Below are 23,835 nucleotides of genomic sequence, written 5' to 3' on the forward strand. Positions count from 1 at the left end.
ACAGGTAAGCAACCTGCCTTTCCCTCAACCCTCTGCAGCAGATTGTGGGGGGAGTGCAGGGGTGGGATGAGGAAGGAACAGTTGGTTACAAACCTTGGATCCTTGTCTCTCTGCACTCCAACAAGCACAGTGTTTTTCAGTAATACTTTATTGCTGCATCACAACTTGGAAGATTGTGATCTTCTCCTCATCCCCCAGTAACTTATTGGTAGTTCCTTATCCAGTTTGGTTTATTGCTTTAGAGAAAAGGGTTTATGAATAAAAAATATAAGCAAAGGAGAGAGCAATTTTCAGGCTTATGGTTGGTTTTGTTAAGACCTTGCAGTAACCCCCTTACAAATTAGTAGTTTCATTTAGATGTTAAAATAATTCCTTTTATTAAGATATGTATAAAATGGAACTTCAGGGAACCCATTACATTACAAAATTTGTAGGGAGTACTTTGGGAAATTGCTGGGGGGGCCCCCAGCAAATGATCTCTCCTTCTACCAACGTTTGCCCTCACTTTTCTCTACTGTGTATCATTACCTGTACCATAACTTAAAACAAGAAATACTAATGCCATATCATTAGTAGGCAAAGCATACTGACTGTGTGATCAAGTCACAGTTTTGGGGACTAATGTAGCAGTAACACTCAACACAATGTTTTTGAATCAACTGAATTTATTATTCAGAGATGTAGCTCTGTTTGTTGTGGCAAAAACAACCAAGGGGCATGTGGTATTTGATTATGGCATAAGATTTCAGGGATCTAATGCATGAAGTGGTACCTTAGTACACACATGAGGACAGAGGGAAAGCAGGGGAAAAGGTTGCAGAGTGGGACTGAAGAGGCCAAGCAATGCAATTGCTATACAGAACACAAATGAATAAAATATCTACTCAGAGCTGGTGTGACCTCCCACCTTATGATTACTGAGATAGTATTTATTTATAACATTTATATGTTATTAATAAATAATAATAAATAGCCAATTATTAATATAATAATTAATAAATAGCTAAATAATTAATAAGTAGCTAAAGCTCTCTAGGTGGTTCACAACAATTAAAACCATAAAATACAGCACAATAAAACATATGTTTAAAGCTATAGTATAAAACCAAAGTAAAAACCAGCAGCAGTGTAAAGATTTCAAAATAGAATAACAGATAAAAAAAAAACCCTAGAAACTGAAAGACTAAAATGCCAGGGAAAATAAGAAAGTTTTCACCTGGTGCCAAAAAACAACACAGGTGCCAAGCAAGACTCTCTGGGGAGAGCATTCCACAGCTAGGGTGCCACAGTGGAAAAGGCCCTCAGTAGCCACCTGTCTCTCCTCATTTGGCAGGCGCACCCGGACAAGGCCCTCTTAAGGGTCCAGGCAGGTATATATGGGGGATATGATCCTTTGGGTAATCTGGGCCTAAGCCATTTTGAAAGTTAATACCAGCACTTTGAATTGGGCCCAGAAACAATACTGGCAGCCAGTGCAGATCGCAAAGCACTGGTGTGATATGTCTATATTGATCATTCCCTGTTAGCAATCACACACCTCTTGTTGAGGGTGAAAGAGGAGAGTGCAAAAGCCGGTTTGAAACTCAACATTAAAAAAACTAAGATCATGGCATCTGGCCCCATCACTTCCTGGCATATAGAAGGGGAAGAAATGGAAGCAGTGACAGATTTTATTTTCTTGGGCTCCAAGATCACCGAGGACGGTGACTGAAGCCATGAAATTAAAAGACGCTTGCTCCTTGGGAGGGACGGCATAGTAAGAAGCAGAGACATCACCTTGCCGACAAAGGTCCGTCTAATCAAAGCTATGGTTTTCCCAGTAGTAATGTATGGCTGTGAGAGCTTGACTATAAGGAAGGCTGAGCGCCGAAGAATTGATGCTTTCGAACTGTGGTGCTGGAGAAGACTCTTACGAGTCCCCTGGACTGCAAGGGGGTCAAATCAGTCCATCCTAAAGGAAATCAACCCTGAGTGCTCATTGGAAGGACAGATACTGAAGCTGAAGCTCAAATATTTTGGCCACCTGATGCGAAGAGAAAACTCTCTGGAAAAGACCCTGATGCTGGGAAAGACTGAAGGCAAAAGGAGGAGGGGACGACAGAGGATGAGATGGCTAGATAGCATTACCGATGCAATGAATATGAACTTGAGCACGCTCCGGGAGAGAGTGGAGGACAGGAAGGCCTGGTGTGCTATGGTCCATGGGGTCACGAAGAGTCGGACACGACTGAACGACTGAACAACAACAAATTTTGGGCCAGCTGAAATTTCCAGGCTATTTTCAAAGGCAGCCCTATGTATTAATCCAGAGGAGAGGTTACCAGAACATGGGTAACTAGTAAGCACGTGCAGTGGGGCAATTAGTAATGCTTTAGTGAAATATTCACACTGAGTTGCCCTGTATAAAATTTGCTAATAAATTCCAACTCACAATCAGTTTAATAACATTTAACTGAGATATGTTAGAGACTATTCAAGTTGAAGGCTGCTTTTTGGTGGGAAATTAAGTAACTTCAGGGAACCCTTTACATGGAACTTTGTGAAACCCTCAGCTGGCTGCAATTTGTCTGAACACTTTTCACAGCTTCCTGCTGTGAGTTGTATGGCTTGGTTTTATTCCTAGGAACATCTGCATAGAAGAATCTTATGTTCCCAAATTGGCACTTCAATACTCAACAAGAAGTCCAGTTTAAAAACAGCAGCAAAGATGATGCATTAATACTTAGCATTTATACATCACTCTTCTTGTGTGTTCAAAGCACTTAGGGCATAATGGAGGAGAAAAGTGTGCCTTACATTGTCCCATGATGGTGCAGCTTATGCTACCCATATTGGTTCTACACTATCACCTATGTTTGCAGCATTGGCCAGGAAATGGGCACCATGTGCCAGATGTGTACCTGATTCCTGCAAGCCACATGGCATATGGGAAGATTTCCCATGAAAATATACCCTTGGTTGTTTATAAACTGATTATGTTAATACTTCAGATCTGCTGCACTAGCTAACCAAAATCCTGGGAGCACAATAGTATGTAAACATCAAATAGTCCCAGGAGTTCTGTAGATACTAAGCCCCTCTCCAGCTGCTCCTGGGAACTGTTTGAGGTTGGCAGCTGCTGGTGATTCTTGGAATAGCAAGATTTGTGAGCTGCCTTGAAACTGTCGCTAATAATTTAGCTTGCATTTTAGACTTTGCAGTTCAAAGTATTACTTGGAGCCAAATACGTATATGCAGAATAAACCAACTAGTCTATGCCAGCATCAATGACTTCTATGCAGCAGTAATAAAGACCACATAGTTAAGGGGCTGGAACAATTATGATTTAGATTTTTCATAGCATTTTTAAAGAGCACCATTAGTATCTTTTAATTTCAGTATTATAATAATAGAAATAAGTTGGAAGTAAGAGACTTATTAGGTTAATTCTCTCCCACCTAATTAATTATTTATTCTTTATTTGAAGCATTTTTATCCCACTTTTCAGCTGACAAGGCTCCAAGAACAGCTTATATCAAGTCAATATGCCATTTAAATAGTGGACTATTTAAAGAGGTGGTGATAGTTCACTTCCTCTTCTGCTCACAACGCAGTTGGTTCCAATGACCTCTGTAAGGTCAGGGAGGAGGGACCCAGCCCCAGCTTGGTGAAGCAGCAGCAGGCAGAGCAGGTGATGATGGCTATTTGCTTTACATAGTAGAAAGACTATGATGGTGGCTAGCATAGCAGAGGAGCATGTGTGTTTTTGTTTGAAAAGATTAGACAGATTCATAAAAATAGATCCGGCAGTGACTACTAGGCATGATAGCGACTTTCATATTCAGAGGCAGTAAACCCTGGATGCTAGGGGTAAACAGAAAGGGGTGACTGTCTCTGTCATGCCCTGCTTGTGAACTACTCAAGAGCATTTGGCTAGCAGCTAGTCCTTTCTTCTTGATTTCACAATACTATTCCTTGATGGCTCTACAGCACCAAAGAGTCTTCTAGTACTTTAAAGGCTACCATGTTAATTATGGCATAAACATTTGTGAACTAGAGTCTACTTGATCAGATGAAACTGATGAAATTGGGTAATTTCTGTTCCTCTTTATGATGTGTGAATATTTAATTCCACTAAAATACAAAGAGCATGGATTTATAGTATTAAATCCACCCCCACCTTTTCTGTCAGTCCTTGAGAAATGAATATGCAAATTGTGTGTGATAAAGTATTTAAGTTTGTTCAAACCTTTAAAAAATATATTCTTTTGAGTTCTGTTTAAAGAGGCTTTGCTGTAACCACAGGATCCTTGCAAGACTGGCATGACAGACGCAGACAACTCTTTTCCATTTGTCATTTTTTCTAAAAAGGGAGCAAACTCATGCAATAGCTCCTGGGCTGGCATTTACTGCGCTATTGCTAGGACCCATTCTGGTGTCACTTCCAATGAGTGCAAGGAACTGGTGGCTCTGTCATCTTCTCTTTCCCTCCTTATCACTCAAATTGCCTTGCTTAACACTTCTGTGCTACATAGGACTTCTCTCCAGTGGTGGAATTTCAGTACCAAAGGTTGCTGCTGCTTTGCCACAGGGCTGGGATCAGCTCCCAGTGTCAAAGCAGTGGGGAGAGGTGGCACAGGACCTTATCTCAGTGGTAGAGCACATGCTTTGTAAATTGGGAATTGAAGATCCCGGGTTCAGTTCCTTGGATTTCTAGTTTAAAAGATCAGGTAGTCGATGAAGGGAAAGACCTCTGCCTCAGGCCCTGGAGAACTACTGCCAGTCAGAGTTGACAATACTAGGTTAGATGGACAAATAGTTTGACCTGGTTTAAGTGAGCTTCCCGTGTTCTTAAAGCAAGGTGGTTTATTTAAAATATCTGATTTCTTTTGAAAATGTGTACTCTGTCACATCATCTTAGAAAGCTGTCAGGGCAGCATACACACATAAATTAATAAAAAGCCGTTCCATAAACAATACAGCATATGAAAACAATCACAAAACCAACAAACAGTAAGCAGCAGTACAAAACAGTGCTTCCAGTCCCCAACCTAGCCAGATAATCCAGAATGATACCATGGCCAATGGTACTGAAAGCTGTTGAGAGATACAGAAGAATCTATAGGGTTACATCCCCCCACCCCCTGGTCTGTTTTTGAACAGAACTGGTGGAATCCCAGTCTCCAAGCCAGGCAGTCTTCCAGTCACCAGCACCTCTGTCTTTTCTGGATTTAATTTCAACTTGTTCACCCTGATCCAAACTATTATAAAACTTAGGCAATATTCAAGGGTGTTGATTGCTTCCTTGGAATCAGGTAACAAAGAACAATATAACTAAGTGTCATCAGCATATTGATGGCTCCAGATTATCTCCAGATTCAAAGCTCCAGATTATCTCTCGCAGTAGCTTCATGCAGATGTTAAAAAGCATAGGGGATAAAGTAGAGCCCTGAGAAACCTCATAGGCCAAGGGTAGGCATTGGTGTGTATGCACTAGTACAGAGCATGCTTTTAATGCAGAGACTAAGATGGAACGGATGCAAGTGACTTTATCTGCAAATGTTTGTTGATAACTCATCACAGTAGGTCACTGAGGATTCCCCTCCCACTACTCTGGGCTCCAGAATGTAACAACTCCTTCACCACCTGAACAACCCACTGGACAACACTGTGTTGATGCTGTGGTGTCAGAAGTGCAACCTCTTCCCTGCCATCACCACCACAGAGTAGGCCTTAACATGGTCTCTGAAGAGTCAAGTAACTGAAGAATCAACATGGTCTCTAAAGAGTCAAGTAACTGAAGAATCAACATGGTCTCTGAAGAGTCAAGTAACTGAAGAATCAATTGGATTCTTCCTGAATCTTCCCCCACTGTTGCTCTAGCCATCTGCCCAGGTGTTTCATTGCCCTCAGCTCCTTAGAAAACCAAGGTTCCCTTACATTGCTTTTGAACATACTTTCAGATATGCTGCTGCATATTCTACCATCTGCCTTTAAACTTGCAGTATATGGATTACTCCCAAACACATCTGTCAGAACATGCAGAATTAAGACTGGAACATGCCATCATAATTGTTTTGCTGCATGTACCATAATTCTGTGTGTGCTAGTAGGTGCATATAAGCAGTTCAACATGGGTTGCCATGATACTTTGAGGTATTTCTGAATGTGAGCAATACTGAAGTTAGGTAATTATTTCAGAAGTGTTCACCTTTGTTCATATACACTCATCCTTAAACAGTATAACCCCATTGTTATAACACCACCCTTTACTTCTCTAACGCCTGTTGTGTCTTCCATTGTCTAGGCTCCAGATCCAAAGCTTTCATCAGGAATCAGTTTTATTTGTTTTTGGATAGGGCTGTATACATTGTTGACATCACTGTTTGTTGTTTGTGCATTGAGCCAACAGAGTTTCATTTCCAAAATAATTTGGTTACCTGCTTTAAGTTTTAATGCCTCTTAGGGGGACAGGGTTTCCTAGAACAGGGGTACCAGAGTGTGTGTGTGTGTGTGTGTGTGTGCGTGCATGCGCGTGCATGTATGGAAGGGTCATGACAGCCAATGTTTTTTTTTAACCCCTAAAGCTATTTAAGTGGTTACCAAGGTCAATAAACCATCACTCTACAACATTTTGAACTGTATTTAGTATGAGCTTAATATTTACACATACGGCTATTGCATTCTAAGGATTTGAATTAATAATGAAGAAACTCTTGTAGTTTCAGAAAGTGTATACAGATGTTTCTTAAATGTGATAAATCTGTTGCTTTAAAAGATGTATGAACATATAAGGAAAATTGCTCTTGCATGTCTTGGCAGTTTGTTAAAACCTGCGAACTTTTAAAGCTAACTGGTGTTTTGATAGATTACGTTCAAGGTCACCTTTTTGTTTAAATGATGTTTTGTTTGCTGTAATTAAACCATGCCAGGTGTATTGGAAACAGAAGGCTTGGCTAATTCAGAGTAAATGAGAACAAAATACAAGGTCATTATTCGTCTCTAGTGAGCTTCCAAACGAGCGTTGCACATGGAACTATTTATAATACATTTTGCATGGTCAAGGATTGCTTGAAGTTGCTGCCCATGGCTTTTAAATTAAACCACTCACAGAGTTTTACAAACATACCTGTAAAACTATGTTCTTATCTCTCTTCCGAAACTTAAATTGCAGGGCATGTAGAGTCCAACTGTGCAGCAAATAGAGTAATAATTATTGTATCAGTTTATTAAAAAGTACCTTCATGTAGCATTTGAATATACTTTTGGATCAACTGCTGCCATCAGATTTTCTTTAAGTTCTATGAATGTACTAGGTAAATGTAAAGTAATTTTTAAAACTGATATAATTGAATGTAACTTTGATATGGAAATTATAATGTAGTACGCGCCCCCTGTTTAATTTTGATGTAGTTTATCACTTGAGTAAACAACATGTGCTAAACACACTGTTACATTAATAACTGTTATAATTTTAAGCTTCATTTCAAATCATTGCAGAGATATGAATTTCATTGACTTGGGAATTACACAGGTAACTGGGCATGAGTGCAGTCTGAATAAATTTGAACTTTGCGTTTATCTATTGTTCTTGCCATGTGACTTTGTTGATGTTGAGGCTACATTTATTTGTTCAACCAAAGCTTTGTCATTGATGGTAGCAACTTTGTGCCTCCTTCCCCTTTACTACCTGGTATGAGTATCACTTAATATGTGTTACAACTTTTCTCTGGCTCTCTTTATAGGGCATTGTTTCCTGAAAACATATCCAGCTAACTTAATAGGACTTTCAGCATTTCACTGTAATCAGTTAAGGCTGTGTAGAGTTTTACATGTGCAGGGTTTAAATTGAGAGTAGGCAACTTGGTGCAGTTCAGATGTTCAAGGATAAAGGGAGCTGGAGGGAGGCAGGTTGACTACTCTGCTTTAAATAATACAGTAAAGCATACTGTTTTAATAATGTGCTGTATTAGCTGTTAAAGGCATGTATCTTAACTTTTACAACTGCAGTAGTGATCTGAGTATAATGTGTATGCAGAATTAGGTCTAGACTGTTGGACTTGTGGGAAGACTTGGGTTCAAATGCCCACTCAGCCACTGTTGATCTTGATTTTGCCCTTGGCCTCTTCCGCCAGGTTTTTGTGAGGATAAGATGGGAAGATGGGTAATTATTCTTGTGGTGCCATTAGAAGGCACCACAAGAATAATTACAAAAGGTGCAGATTTATTTAATGTTCGAAAGCAGACAGTTCTAAAAGCCCAACTCATTTCAAGCTACAGATAATCCTACACTGGGCAAATACGTAACAGAAAATAATTTAGACACATGATCTGGCTGGGAGGTTAGTTAAGTGTGTATTATGTGCTGAATATGCCATAGTTTGTTAAATTTTAATATATGTCTACTATTTAAAGGAAATAATAACAGGAACCCTTCTAGAGAAATCACATTCCTCTTGATTCAGTAAATATCTGTGAATGTTAAATTCCCCTTTAAAAGAAAGACAGTGGCAGAGAAGGCAGTTGTCTGATGTAAAAGAAGTCTTGGTCTCTACGTATCTGGAACACTCTCTCCCCCTTCCCCCTCATGGGGGTTGTTTTACTTTTTTCCAAGGTCTATTTTGAGACTGTCACCTGTAACTAAAAAGCACTAGAAAGCTACCCTGCAAAACAGATCTAATACATAACTAATGAAACTAGAAGGAAGACCTGCTGTATACTAAGAAATACACGCTTTAAGAAGGAGAAGAATAAGAATAAAAAAAGATTTTTGCTCTACACTGAAACTACAGACTTAAATGGACTGAGCTTATACCTATAGAGCTGGTACCTCCTCATTCTGCTATAATGAAAAGCATCTGTAGGCTCATACTCCGTACAATGCTGTTAGAGAATGGGTAGTATTTTACTTTCCTCCCACCCCTAGGCTTATTTTGAGAGTAAAGTTCAAGTATAATTAAAGACATTAGAAAACTACCCAGCAAAATAGATGTCATACGTACCTAGAAAAGTAAAAAAGCTAGGAGGAAGACTTACTTACATGTTAAGAAAACGCAAGCTTTCAAAAAGCAGAAGAGTGAGGGGAAGGTGGGAGTTGCATCTCCCACTGGATCTGAGGGCTCAAATCAATGGTACCAACAAATAGGTAACCGTTCTCTCATGGAAAGCTGCTGTAGGCTCACAATACTGCAGAAAGTTAAAGAGATTAATTGAGCCCATTCTTAAAACCCACCAGACTTTTCTAAGATAACTGTCTATTTTTAAGCATTATTATAACACCCAAACTGAAATCTTACACTATGGGATTTAACTACCCAGTGTTGCGCTAGTGGATCTCCCACATTGTGATGGTTAGCGTTATCATTGTGTTTTCCAGTGATGTCTGATTGCTCTCCCTGTATGTTTCTTATCAAGGCATTGTATAGCATAAACAACTATTTGATATTACATGTAGTAAAGTCTCTGAGGACATATTCCCTCCCATCAGCACCTGTTTTAGTTTCATACAATGAATAAATATTTGAAAGGGTCACAAGGAAATTTGCTTTTAGAAGGACATGATCCAGGCCAGGGGCATTGCTAGTACTTAAAAGATCCCAGGCACAGGACCCCACTTTGGCACTTCAGAAAACGTTACACCTGCCCTACGTCAGAAAAATAGGTGCAGGGTTATTTGTGCTATGTGCCTTCATATTTTGCTTTTCTTTTAATGGGAACTGCCACTAATGTTTTTATTTCTTAGCAGAATTGGATGAAAATTTGAGGATTAGTTGTTCCATCTGAGGGGATCATGTCTGCCAAATTGCAGAATGATAGCCACAGAGTTTGTTGTGCAAGAGCAGCGTTGACATTTTGAGAATCTCCAAAAGAGGACCTACTTACCTTCCTATGTTCTTTGTGGGCCATTGTTCTGAAAATTACAGACAGCCTAGAAGTATGCCTAAGTAAGAAACCAGCAATGTTTCAGAAGGATAGGAGCAAGGTCTATGGAACTATAGTGTTTAAAATCCAGTTTAAAGCTTTTTCATACTGAAGCTTAGTGGCACTGGAAGAATTGCCATCTCATGGTCCCATTCTTGTCCCCCTCAAAGCATAGAGATTGGAGCCCACAGTAAAATATGCCCTAGGATTAGAAGGTGAACTTGTTTGGTCACTCAGTGACACTCCCTCCCTCCTGCAGTGTTTAGAGAAACTAAACCAAAATATGTTATTTCAAGACATAAAGTCTGTCCAATCCTGGTTCGGCTTCAGACTTTGTCTGAATTCAGTGCACATCTCTAATATTATAGACAGATAGATAATAGAGATAGGCATGCAAATTTAGAATTACTAGAACTTATCTACATTTCACCAATGTTAGCAGTGAAATAAAGAGTGCTTCTGAACATAGGCAGAATGCTTTTCTCTCTCCACTGAGAACTTACAGCCTCCTGTTCCCCTCCACACAACAATTCCTCATTCTTTCATCCTCTGCAAGCCTTCATAAAAACAGATGCTTTGTTTTTGTTTTGTGCAACTCTCCTCTACCTCCTCCTTGTTATGTGCAAGCTCTCATGGTTTTCTCCTCCCCATTACTTAATTTGTGCCAAGACAAGACAGGATTCTGTAATGAGTCTATTTTCAAAACTAGTGCTAAGCTATGAAGAAACTGTGAGCATGTACTAAGTGTATTTCCCTCACCACTGAAGCGAAATTCCAAGCAAAAATTTAAAAAAACACAAATGGCAAAACATGCATAGGATTGGGCTGAAACGGTAGTCAATTCAGTGGAATGGAACTGGGTGGGCAGTTTATTAAACCTGCAGTACCACGCTCACAACTCAGGACTTTTTTCTGGGTAAACATGCAGAAGATCAGGCTGCAAACCTCCCCGCAAAATTAACTTGTGCTGGAATCCCATGAACATTTTCCTGGGAGTAAGTCCCATTTTCCTGGGAGTAAGTCCAATAGGACTTACTTCTGAGTAGACATACATAGGATTGTATAAGTGAGGAGTATTTATCTCCCCTCCACCCACAAAAAAACCCCTCTTATTTTTATTAAAGCTTTCTGTGCATAGGAACATAGGAAGCTGCCTTATACTGAGTCAGAGTGTTGGTCCATTTAGCCCAGTATTGTGGACATTGATTGGCAGCAGCTCTCCAGGGTTTCAGGCAGGATTCTTTCTTAGCCGTACTTGGAGATGCTGGGGATTGAACCTGGGACTTTCTGCATGCCAAGTATGTGCTCTAACACTGAGCTATGGCCCTTCCTATTACTGGATAATAGCAACTGACAAACAAAGCCCTGGATTCCTTCCTCTACAACCATGTGAACCTACTTTTCTCAAACGCCTTGGTGAGGAGTTGAAAGAGAAAAAACAAATCCTGTTTGTATAAAGTCAAATGCAATTCAGAACTTCCCTTGCCCACCACCCTAGGGGAGGGAAGAAGAGGAAAAGTAGAATGGGGATTGGTAATGGAGTGGGGGGAGAGAGAATTCCCCAAGCCAAGTGGCTCCTTTCAGAGGGATAGCACTTCAGAGGAATTTTGGAGGGTGTGTGAGAATTGCACGTACTTAAATTAACTATATGAAGTGAAGCAGCTTGCTTTTCTAAAACTATAACACCTATTTAAAAGCCCCAGCACTTTCTGGATCATGATATCACATAATCCCAACTCTCCTGCAACTGTTTGGGAGAAATTAAAGTGGAAGGGGAGAAAGAAGTTTGTGGAGGCTGATTAAATCTTTTGCTGTGCTGAAGGTGCTGAACATCTGCAGAAGCCGAAGGTTCCAAGTTCGGGGCAGTAAAATCAGATGCTGTGTGAAATACCAGTATTACCAGTATTTCACAGGGAGCGCTTCCAAACAATGAGCAGGCTGTGGAAAGAAAGGTGGCAGTCTCCCCTCTAGTTTAAAAGGCTGATGTTTTCATGCAATGATCCCTATAGGTCTGCTAAGGGAGTGAGTCCTAAGGTCTACTAGTAACTGCAAGGCTGCTGAGCTTAAGAGGGAAGAAGCAGGCTTGTACTAAGGCAGATGATGGCACTGGGGGATCTCAGAAGATCTGGGTCACAGCTCAAAAAAATCTGGGGCACATGCCTAGGTTTGCCTGATATAACAATGTCCATGATCTGGGCAGTAAAAACTGTTTTACTGTTATTTCCAATCATGTACATTCCTTGTTCTTTTATAAGGTACATAAGGCTTTTCCTTACATTGTGGAATGTGTCATAACAAATACCAGTAACACCAATATTAATTCTAATATTATTACATAGCTCATTTTTAAAATGTGGTATCACTCAGTGTTCTCTAAAACTTATTTAGCTATCTGGAATGCAAAATAAATCTTTTCCTCAAAGGACCCTGAAACACACTAAAGCAAACTCATTATACCGTTCCCATGAGAAAAAGCCAAGCAGTTCTAATCTTAAAACTATTCCCAACACATTTGCTGTGAAATTCAAATTACTGGATAAAAACATATTTCTGTTTTTTCGTATGAGATGCTGACAAAGTTGACCTCCATAAATACACTGAAGTTGCACAGTTACACAGATAAGTGGATCATTGGTACTCTCATTTCCTCCAATGACATGAATATTTATCCCACTCCTCCATCCTACAAAGTGTTTTAATGCATCAGCTATTCAGCTACTACTAATAGTTCATTACTCTTACTGCCAGAGGCCCAATAACACAGTTCTGGATGGATAAGATTGTGCTGCTTACTTACAGTTGCTGTACCTCTTAAATAGCATTGCCAGCTAAATGGCATGGCCGGGTTTTGGCCTCTAGGCCAGTTGGCAAAATCTCTTTGTGTTAAAACTCAGAATTTGGGATTGGTTATTTTCAGTTAAGCTGGTGTGTGTTCAGCAAAAGTCAGTATCTTCATTTCATCTAGTTCACATGCTTGAACTCTCATAAAAGCATATTGGGGAGTTGGGTTGTTAAGCTCAGTCCCAGTGCATCATTTCACTTGCAGACTTCGGAGTTGTGTACCTCTCCCATAACCATCTTCACACAGATTATGTTAAACTGAAGAAGCTGGAGTGGGCCATGGCAGATCATGTTGTGACTTGGCAGTAGCAGCTGAAAAGCTTGTTCTTTACAAACTTCTGTGTGCAGCTTCTGTCCCCAGTAGAGTCAAACACAGGCTCAGCCCGCCCACATGAGTCAGCCACTGGAACAAACAGCAAGATTTTCTATTGACTCCATTGCCTCCAGAACCCAAAAGGCACTGCTTTGTAATCTGTCATGGACTTATTCCCCTAACCTAAAAATGTGAGGGCCTGGAAAAAAAAAACTTGGATTTTTTTCCCAGTGAGCTTTCCCCTAAATTTCTGGGTTTTCCCAAATAAATCCCCCCAAAACGACCCCCCCCCCCCGGCGTCAACATTTTCAGAAATTTTACATCTCTGTTCTGGCCCAGCAAGGTGCCACAAAGGTTGAAACAAGAATATGTCAATCTTTGTATTTTTAGAGCGCAGTCCTCTGAACTCGGAGGCTAATGGCCATCCAATGAAGTGAGTGAGGCGCAACGCAGGCGATATTCACCTCTGTGCTCCTCCTGTTCTGCATTTTAGCTAGATTGGCTTTTTTGCCCATCTATCCGAGGTGTCGGGAAGGAGGCTGGGGAGGCCAGCTGATTCCTTATAAGCTGGCCTCCCAGTCATCTCGCCCCCGCCCCCCAGGACCACCTCCATTACCTTCCCTCCAAGGTTGCTTTTGTGACCTTGGAGAGGCAGCCTACATGGTTCTCTCCACACTGGCTATGAGTGGGAGGGGCAGGGAGCTCGGACTCCTGGGCCCAAGTCTGGAGTGCTGACCTTGGATCCAGGCATCCGAACTAGCCTATGGCCCCCCAGACACTGTCTAGGGGCCATAGGAGTGCTCTCTTAGCTATATCTATATTGCGCATGTACACACACACACACACACACTCTCCCACATACTTGTGTATATCCATCTTGTGTATCTAAATATATATAAATTACCTTCCTCTACAATAAAAAATATCCCTGAAGTGGCCTCCAATATAAAGACAACACCAGTTGAAATTAACAACAATAATATATCTGTAAATTTTAAATTGTCAATTTGTGCATACAAAATAGCCAGGCCAAAAGATGCTGTATTTGGCTGAAGAGCAAAACTATGAGAGCTGTCTGAATAGCAGACTTTTAACTAGTTACTGTACTGAATATCCTACTGTAAAGAGCACCTTTTATCTTTCTGTGGTGGCTGTTGGGTGAGTTGCCATGTTCTCTTGGTCTAGGCTTGTCTATTCAACTTCCAGGCTCCCAGGATTTTTCCTTATGAAAGGGTGTGCGTGCACACACACTCACACAGAAAGCGAGCAACTTTAGGTGCTAAGATAAACTTGGTTGGTTTTAAAAAGAGGGCTCATTGATGGTGAAAAAGAGGTGGATGATGTGAAGCAGTTCATCCAAAGTTCTATACTCCTTGTTTAGACAGACAGTAGGAGGACTTTTTATGGTAGAAGGATACGACTCCAAAACCACATCACTGTCTCGATCACTTCACTTTAGAAACTGGCAATAGTGTAAATGTGCCAGCCTCTTGGCTTGGCATGGTAGACTGATATTTCAATTGTAAATACATTACTTCAAGTCAATTTCACTGAGACTTGATTTCACTGAGAATTTAGGCTAAACTTGATGTTACATGCAAACATATTGTTTACGGAAACGTAGCTTTGGGATGGGGGAATTCAGCATGGAGAAGTGGTAGAGGGCTGTTTCAATTCTCAGAGCAGGTGGGGGAAGGATAGCATTCACATTCCCTCTATTGCTTCTCTATTTTAAATCTCACCTTCCTGATTATGCTTTTCCATAAAGAAGCAGCTATTGGGTTTTAAAAAGATGCATTTGCAAGCTTGCTTTTTAATATTTTAGGACTCAGTTGTCTTTTGTTAACACTCGTGGCTTATTTTTCTTCTCCCAAGTCCTCCATATCGCTCTATTGTTTTGTTTGTCTTGTTCTGTAATCAAAAGGGACAGTGATGTTTTTAATTATAGACTTTGTTAAAAACAAAACACTAAAAAAAACTCTTAAGTTTTTTCAAAGACACATGCATTTGTGTATAATATCTAGTTTGGTCCTCAGACTAATTTATGGGTTGGATCCAGTGCTTGCCATCTCCCAGCAGAATGGAAACTGCTAGATTTCCCCCCCCCCGCTTCCCCCTGTGTGACCCCCAAGACTGCTCCTGTGGGGCAGATTTAAAGGGTGCATGGGGGTTGCAGTGAGGAGGAGAGCAAGGGGCAATTTTCATTGCACAAGCAAAAGTCCACTTGTGTTGGATTGATCCCATGGTCATTTTCACAGTCAAAATCGTCCTTTGGTATGTGTGAACCAACAGTATGCTGTGGTACTAAGTGTACAAGAACATAAGAAGTCATGCTGGATCAGACCAAGGGTCCATCTAGTCCAGCATTCTGTTCACATAGTGGCCAGGAACCCACTGTTGACCAGGAACCCGCAAGCAGAACACAAGTGAATAACGTGGCAATTTTTGTGAATAAGGTGGCAATGATATCTGCCCCTTTTCCAGCTGGCGATTCTCCTCCTTCTCTCCTTCCTGTTTCTTAACCTCCAGGTGGCTTTGAGTTCACTGAGGTTACTGAGGATCAAGTTTCCCATATCATCCTTTCCTCCCCACTTATTACCTGTTCTTCTGACCCTTTTCCTTCATCTCTCTACACTATTCTTTGTCCTCTTCTGACTTTTTTGATTCGTCTAGTGAATTGCTCTCTTTCCACTGGTAGCTTCCCTATTTCTCTTAAGCATGCTCTGCTTTGTCCCTCATTGAAGAAACCTTCTTTAGACCCTTCTGTTTGTGCACACTATCTTGTCTCACTTCTAACTTTTCTATTTAAAATCCTGGAAAGAGTGGTCCTCTCTCAGTTGGCACCTTATCTAGTTCTTCATAATGTTATTGCCCCTTTTTAGTCAGGGTTTCGGGTTGGTCACTCAACAGAAACGGTGTTATCTCGTGTGTCGAATGATGTTCTTGTGGCCAAGGCCTAGTGCCGAACATTTGTGCTGGTGGTGCTGGATCTTTCAGCAGCATTTGATACTTTGGACCATGGGATACTTTTGGTCTGATTAGCCTCTCTGGGCATTGTGAGCGTCGCTCTTTCCTGATTTACTTCTTTTCTGCCAAATTGTTCTTTCTCAGTCCCCCCCCCCCCCGGTATTGTTACAGACCCCTTATTGTTCACAGTTGGGGTGTCTCAAGGGTCTGTCCTTAGACCTCTCCTTTTCTCTCGTTATACCCTTCCCTTAGGTTCCCTTATCTCTGATTGTAGTTTTCAGCATCATATGTATGCTGATGATACCCAGGTTTATCAGTCTTTTGACCAGCTTGGGGAAAGAGAGTGGGCATTGGTGGGAGATGGTTTACTAGAGATTTCTTTGTGGATGTCTGCCCACTCCCTCAAGCTGAACATGGATAAAACTGAAATTTTGATCTTCTGCCCTGATTGTCCTTCCCCGTTTTCTCCCCCCCCCCGCCACCTTCAAGGTACTCAGCTTGTCCCAGTCCCCATTGCCAGGGTCCTGGGGGTCCTGATGGATGATTGTCTCTCGCTGTGCTCCTTTACTGAGAGCACAGCGAGGACTTGTCATTTCTATTTAATGAATATCTGCCAGATCCGCAGGTTCCTGTCTGGTTCGGTCCTTAGTTGGTTCACATCTATTGTAATAGTCTTTTAGCAGGCCTCCCTATTTCCTCTCACTGTCCTTTAATTCTGGCTCAGAACAATGTTGTCAGGATTGTTCTGGACCTCCCCCATTTTGTTCATATTACTTGTTATCATAGGGCCTTGCACTGGCTTCCATTGAAGGCCAGGGCCCTTTACAAGATTTTGATCCCGGCCTTTAAGACCCCAAGGTTGCATTACCCAGCCTATTTATCCTCTCTTTTGCCCTGGTATGTCTCAGGTCAGGCCACTAGATCCATGGGCCAGGCTCTTCTGACCCACTCTACTTCACGGATTGCGGTGTCTCGTTATTGTGCATTCCAACCTTGTTCTGCAGCTGTGGGACTCCCTCCACTTACCATTACGGTTAACTGAGAGTTTGGAGGTGTTTAAGAAAGGTCTGAAAACTTACTTTTTGGGTAGGAGGGGGGAGTGCTTGGTTGTTTTTGAGGTAAAGTATGCTGATTTTCCCCTTCGTGGATCACTGCCTTGTTGTGGCGAAAGGGCTTGCGTAACTCAGTGAAGCCATAAGCTATGCCGTGCAGGGCCACCCAAGACGGACAGGTCATGGCAGAGAGTTCTGACAAAATGTGGTCCACTGGAGAAGGAAATGGCAACCCACTCCAGTATTCTTGCCAAGAAAACTCCATGGAAAGTATCACAAGGCTAAAAGAGATGACGCCGGAAGATGAGCCCCTCAGGTCGGAAGGTGTCCAATATACTACTGGGGAAGAGCAGAGGGTATTTCCAAGTAGCGCCAGAAAGAGTGACGCGCCTGGGCCAAAGCCAAAAGGACACTCAGCTGTGGATGTGTCTGGTGGTGAAAAGAAAATCCGATGCTGTAAAAAAACAATATTGTTTAGGAACCTGGAATGTCAGATCGATTAATCAAGGTAAGCTGGAGGTGGTCAAACATGAGATGGCAAGACTGAACATCGACATCTTGGGAATCAGCGAACTAAAATGGACAGGCATGGGCGAATTTAATTCAGGTGACCATCATATCTACTATTGTGGGCAAGAATCCCTTAGAAGAAATGGAGTAGGACTCATAGTCAACAAAAGGGTGGGAAAAGCAGTACTGGGGTACAATCTTAAAAATGATAGAATGATCTCAGTATGAATCCAAGGCAAACCATTCAACATCACAGTAATTCAGGTCTGTGCCCCAACCACTGATGCCGAAGAAGCTGAGGTTGATCGGTTCTATGAAGACCTACAACACCTTCTAGAACTAACACCAAACAAAGATGTCCTCTTCATCATAGGGGATTGGAATGCTAAAGTAGGAAGTCAAGAAATCACCGGGATAACAGGCAGGCATGGCCTTGGTGTACAAAATAAAGCAGGACAAAAGCTAATAGAGTTTTGCCAAGAGAACACGCTGATCATAGCAAACACTCTTTTCCAACAGCACAAGAGACGACTCTACACATGGACATCACCAGATGGTCAGTATCGAAATCAGATTATGTCCTTTGCAGCCAAAGATGGAGAAGCTCCATACAGTCAGTCAAAACAAGACCTGGAGCTGACTGTGGCTCAGATCATGAGCTTCTTGTTGCAAAATTTTGGCTTAAATTGAAGAACGTAGGGAAAACCACTAAACCATTCAGGTATGACCTAAATCATATCCCTTATGAATACACAGTGGAGGTGAGGAATAGATTTCAGGGATTAGACCTGATAGACAGAGTGCCTGAGGAACTATGGACGGAGGTCCGTAACATTGTTCAGGAGGCAGCAACGAAATCCGTCCCAAAGAAAAAGAAATGCAAGAAAGCCAAGTGGCTGTCTGATGAGGCTTTACAAGTAGCTGAGGAAAGAAGGGAAGCGAAAAGGAAGGGAGAAAGGGGAAGATATACCCAACTGAATGCAGAGTTCCAGAGAATAGTAAGGAGAGACAAGAAGGCCTTCTTAAATGAACAATGCAAAGAAATCGAGGAAAACAACAGAATGGGAAAGACTAGAGATCTCTTCAAGAAAATTGGAGATCTCAAGGGAACGTTTTGTGCAAAGACGGGCATGATGAAGGACAAAGAAGGCAGGGACCTCACAGAAGCAGATGAGATTAAGAAGAGGTGGAAAGAATGCACAGAAGAACTATACAGGAAAGATCTGAATGTCCTTGATAGCCATGATAGTGCGGTCACTGAACTTGAGCCGGACATCCTAGAGAGTGAAGTCAAGTGGGCCTTAGGAAGCATTAGTAACAACAAAGCTAGCGGAGATGACAGTCTTCCAGCTGAGCTATTTAAAATCCTAAAAGACGATGCTGTTAAAGTGCTGCATTCAATATGCCAACAAATTTGGAACACTCAACAATGGCCGCAAGACTGGAAAAGATCCATTTACATTCCAATTCCAAAGAAGGGCAATGCCAAAGAGTGTTCAAACTACCGCACAATTGCGCTCATTTCACATGCCAGCAAGGTGATGCTCAAAATCCTACAAGCTAGGCTTCAGCAGTATGCGAACCGAGAACTACCGGAAGTACAAGCTGGGTTTCGAAGAGGCAGAGGAACTAGAGATCAAATCACCAACATTCGCTGGATCATGGAGAAAGCAAGAGAATTCCAGAAAAACGTCTATTTCTGCTTCATTGACTACGCTAAAGCCTTTGATTGTGTGGATCACAACAAACTGTGGCAAATTCTTAAAGTGATGGGAGTACCAGACCACCTTACCCGTCTCCTGAGAAACCTGTACGAGGGTCAAGAAGCAACAGTAAGAACCAGACATGGAACAACCGAGTGGTTCAAAATTGGGAAAGGAGTACGACAAGGCTGCATATTGTCACCCTGCTTATTTAACTTATATGCAGAGTACATCATGAGAAATGCCGGGTTGGATGAATCAGAGGTCGGAATTAAGATTGCTGGGAGAATTATCAACAACCTCTGATATGCAGATGATACCACGATTTCTAATGGCAGAAAGCGAAGAGGATCTAAAGAGCCTCTTGTTGAGGGTGAAAGAGGAGAGTGCAAAAGCTGGTTTGAAACTCAACATTAAAAAAACTAAGATCATGGCATCTGGCACTTCCTGGCATATAGAGGGGGAAGAAATGGAAGCAGTGACAGATTTTACTTTCTTGGGCTCCAAGATCACCACAGACGGTGACTGTAGCCATGAAATTAAAAGACGCTTGCTCCTTGGGAGGAAAGCTATGGCAAAACTAGACAGCATAGTCAGAAGCAGAGACATCACCTTGCCAACAAAGGTCCGTCTAATCAAAGCTATGGATTTCCCAGTAGTAATGTATGGCTGTGAGAGCTGGACTATAAGGAAGGCTGAGCGCCGAAGAATTGATGCTTTCGAACTGTGGTGCTGGAGAAGACTCTTACGAGTCCCCTGGACTGCAAGGAGGTCAAATCAGTCAGTCCTAAAGGAAATCAACCCCGACTGCTCATTGGAAGGACAGATACTGAAGCTGAAGCTCAAATATTTTGGCCACCTAATGCGAAGAGAAAACTCTCTGGAAAAGACCCTGATGCTGGGAAAGACTGAAGGCAAAAGGAGAAGGGGGCGGCAGAGGATGAGATGGCTAGATAGCATTACCGATGCAATGAATATGAACTTGAGCATGCTCCGGGAGAGAGCGGAGGACAGGAAGGCCTGGCGTGCTATGGTCCATGGGGTCACGAAGAGTCGGACACGACTAAACGACTAAACAACAACAACAAATGCTGATTTTATATTTGTCTGGGTTATTAAGACTGTTGTTATAATATTGTAATTTTGATTTAAATTTTATTAGAATTATTGTAATTACGTATTTTGAATTGAGTTATTTCTTTTATGTACAGTACTTTGTGAGAAAGCACTATATAAATAATATTATTTTTATTATTATTTAATAATAAATAATAAGTGCAACAGCACCCTCATACCCATGATCCCCAACAACTGGAGTACATAAGCATACTACCTCTGATAATGGAGGTAGCACATAGCCATCGTGACTAGTAGCCATTGATAGACTTCTCCACAAATTTGTCTAACCCCCTTTTAAAGCCATCCAAATTGGTGGCCATCACTACATGTTGTGGAAGCGAATTCTATAGTTTAACTATGTGTTGTACAAAGAAATACCTATCCACTTTCTCCACACTATGTGTAATTTTGTACACCTCTATCATGTCTCCCCTAACCCTCATTTTTCCAAGCTAAACAATCCCAGCTGTTGTATCCTTCCCTCCTAGGGGAGATGCTCTAGCCCCTTGATAATTTTAGTTGCCCTTTTCTGCACTTTTTCCAACTCTACAATATCTTTTTTTTTTTAAGTGTGGTGACCAGAACTGTACACAGTATTCTAAGCGTGATCGCACCATAGATTTGTATAAAGGCAGTTGATATTGGGAGTTTTATTCTCAATTCCTTTTCTAATTATGCCTAACATGGAGTTTGCCTTTTTTCTTTTCTTTTTTACAGCAGCCACACACTGGGTTGACATTTTCATCAAGCTGTCCACCACAACCCCAAGATCTCTTTCTTGGTCAGTCACTGCTAGCTCAGATCCCATCAGTTTATACATTGAAATTGGGATTTTTTGCCCCAATGCCTATCACTTTACACTTGTTTACACTGAACCATATTTGCCATTTTGATGCCCATTCTCCCAGTCTGGAGAGATCCTTGTGGAGCCCCTCAGAATCCCCTTTTGTTTTAACCACCCTAAATAATTTAATGTCATTGGCAAACGTGGCCACTTCACTGCTCACTCCTAATTCCAGATCATTTATGAACAAGTTGAAAAGCATTGGTCCCAACACAGAACCCGGTGGCGCCCCTCTATTTACACGCCCCCCTTGGGAGAATTTACCATTTATTCCTCCTCTCTGCTTTCTGTTCCATAACCAGTTACTGATCCATAAGAGGACCTCTTCTCTTATTTCATCACTGCTAAGTTTGCTCAGGAATCTTTGATGAGGGGCTTTATCAAAAGCCTTTGGGAAGTGCAAGTAAACAATGTCTACCGGATCACCCCATCTACATGTTTATTGGCATGTAAACTCTCAAAGAACTCTAAAAGGTTAGTGAGACAGGACTTACCTTGCAGAAGCCATGTTGATTCTTTTTCAGCAGGGCTTGTCCTTCTATACACTTACTAATTTTATCTTTAATAATGTTCAACCAATTTACCCAGAATTAATGTTAAACTAACCAGCCTGTAATTTTCCAGGTGCCCCCGGATCCCTTTATAAAAATTGGTGTTACATCGGCCATTTTCCAGTCCTCTGGTACAGAGGCTGATTTTAGGGACATGTTGCATATTTGCAATGTATATGTGTTGCTAATCCCACAGAATCCAAATCCATGGTTAAATCTCCCTCTCGTTGTCTGCCATTGTTACATGTGGTCCCCTACATGTGATGTAGTTTATTATGAACATATGAATGATTCTTGAATCTATACTTTTGTGTCATGACTCTTGGCTCTTCTCTGCAATCATGAAGGACACAAACAGTTAAAAGCAGAAATTGTTATATAATTGTGGGAGGCTGAATCCAGAAGAGACTTTAACTCATTTATTTGTAGTACATTAGTGTGCTATTAATGAAAAGTCTTAAATGTGCTATTAGATCCACGATTTCAGTACCTGTGACCAAACGTGGCTGCCTTGATGTATTTTTATGTAATTATGTAACTTTAAGAACTGGGATTTCACATAAATCATTGTCAGAAATCACAAGAGGCCTTGCTTAGGTTTTTGTCCAGTGTGATCATAATTTTTGTTTTATCCTTTATATTTGGAAAACATTTATTTTGGTTCAAATGTGTCCAAATGCATTTAGTGTTGACCTTTTAAACTTAAAGCTATGACTTTCATACTTGTGATCGTGACAGCTTTTCGGATTTGTCATGCAGCAGCTGAAATGTCAAAGAAGATTTGTTATCAAACTAGAAGATTTTTTAATAAATTGCTACCCAGAAATCTGTCCAGAGAATTGGAGGCTTTTCCAACCACAGAACATATTCTGTTGCTACAGCTGTAAACTGCAAATATTTTTTTTCCAGTCAAATCAACAATCATGGTTTTTGGGGGGGGGGGAGATTTACTAATGCTGGTTTGGAGTAATTCTTTTCTGGCTTTTCATCTGTCAGTTTTTGCATTAGTGTAAAATTTGTTCTTGTTGTCTTTTCTGAATCTGAAAAAGCTTGTGGACTTCAACTGGCATTATGTGCAACCTGATAATCTGTAACCAAATTATGAAGGAGAACGGGAAAGAAAGAGCTGGGGAGGAATTTATCTCTCGTCCCTGGAAATTCTTACCCTGACCTGTTTTTTTCCTTTTCTCCACCTCATTACAGAAGTTGCTTGCACATCTTCATGTCTTCTGATCAATGTGGTTTTAATGTGGGGTTAGAATAGACTGTGTTTCAGAGTCTTATTAAGGTTGGAGGGACTGTCTATTGTTTTTAATGTGTTGATGCTAAAACATGCACGCACACACATCTCATTCATTCTTGCCCACAAATTAGTCAGGTTATGTTTACAAACTTCTGATTACATGTTTATAACTGGGCTTGTAGCTTAAATTTAGGGAGGAAAAATCCCTGTCAGTCTTTTGCCCGACTTTTGAGGAAATATTTGATGTGATTAATGCTCTTATGATTATACCGTATGAAATCAATTTTGTTCATTTTGTATTGTGTAACCGTGACTGCTTATTATGGCCTGTTTTGGAGAGGCTGTGCTCTTTTTCTAATCCAAGATGATATATTCAGTATTGTCATAGATTTTCCTGGCAACATTAATCACATTGACGTTTGTAATTTGTAAACAAAAATTAGCATGTTTTGCTAAGAGAATTTCATGCTATTCAAAGGTTATAGCATCATTTTTTTACAGGATTTGGATATAGAGCTAGCTTCTATCTAGTTCTTACTGTTGTCAAATCTTGTTTTTTTAAGCCTTAAAGTGACAGATGGATTAATGCATATAAATTAACTTCTCTTCAAATCTTGACTTTTGTGACCTGTTCTCTTCAGACTTAAAAGTCTCATCTTTTAATTACAGAAGTTCGATTAGTATCTCCTTTTTTAGTTATATCTATTGCTTAATATCTCACACTAAGCCCTTTACTCCACCAGGGATCCAGCCTTGTTTCCCCCTTTTGTCATACACTCCTATATAGCAGGT

The 23,835-nt window shown here is 41.0% G+C and overlaps 1 protein-coding gene across 5 annotated transcripts in view; it reads left to right on the plus strand.

The window, feature by feature from the left end:
• STK3 (serine/threonine kinase 3) overlaps nucleotides 1-23,835 on the plus strand; it is a 186,009-nt gene that overhangs the window by 127,189 nt on the left and 34,985 nt on the right. The window contains exon 12 of one of the 5 annotated variants that reach the window (XM_084849048.1): nucleotides 5,563-5,614. The exons of the other annotated variants lie outside the window; for them this stretch is intronic. Within the exon in view, the coding sequence (XP_084705174.1) occupies nucleotides 5,563-5,573 (11 nt within the window). The 3' untranslated portion in view covers nucleotides 5,574-5,614. Of the gene's footprint in view, nucleotides 1-5,562; nucleotides 5,615-23,835 lie in introns of those variants that run through there. 5 annotated transcript variants of the gene reach the window in all.

Source organism: Heloderma suspectum, chromosome 4 (genome assembly GCF_057233095.1).
Source record: "Heloderma suspectum isolate Gila_16-S chromosome 4, 16-S_ref, whole genome shotgun sequence".
Taxonomy (NCBI): Eukaryota; Metazoa; Chordata; class Lepidosauria; order Squamata; family Helodermatidae; genus Heloderma; species Heloderma suspectum.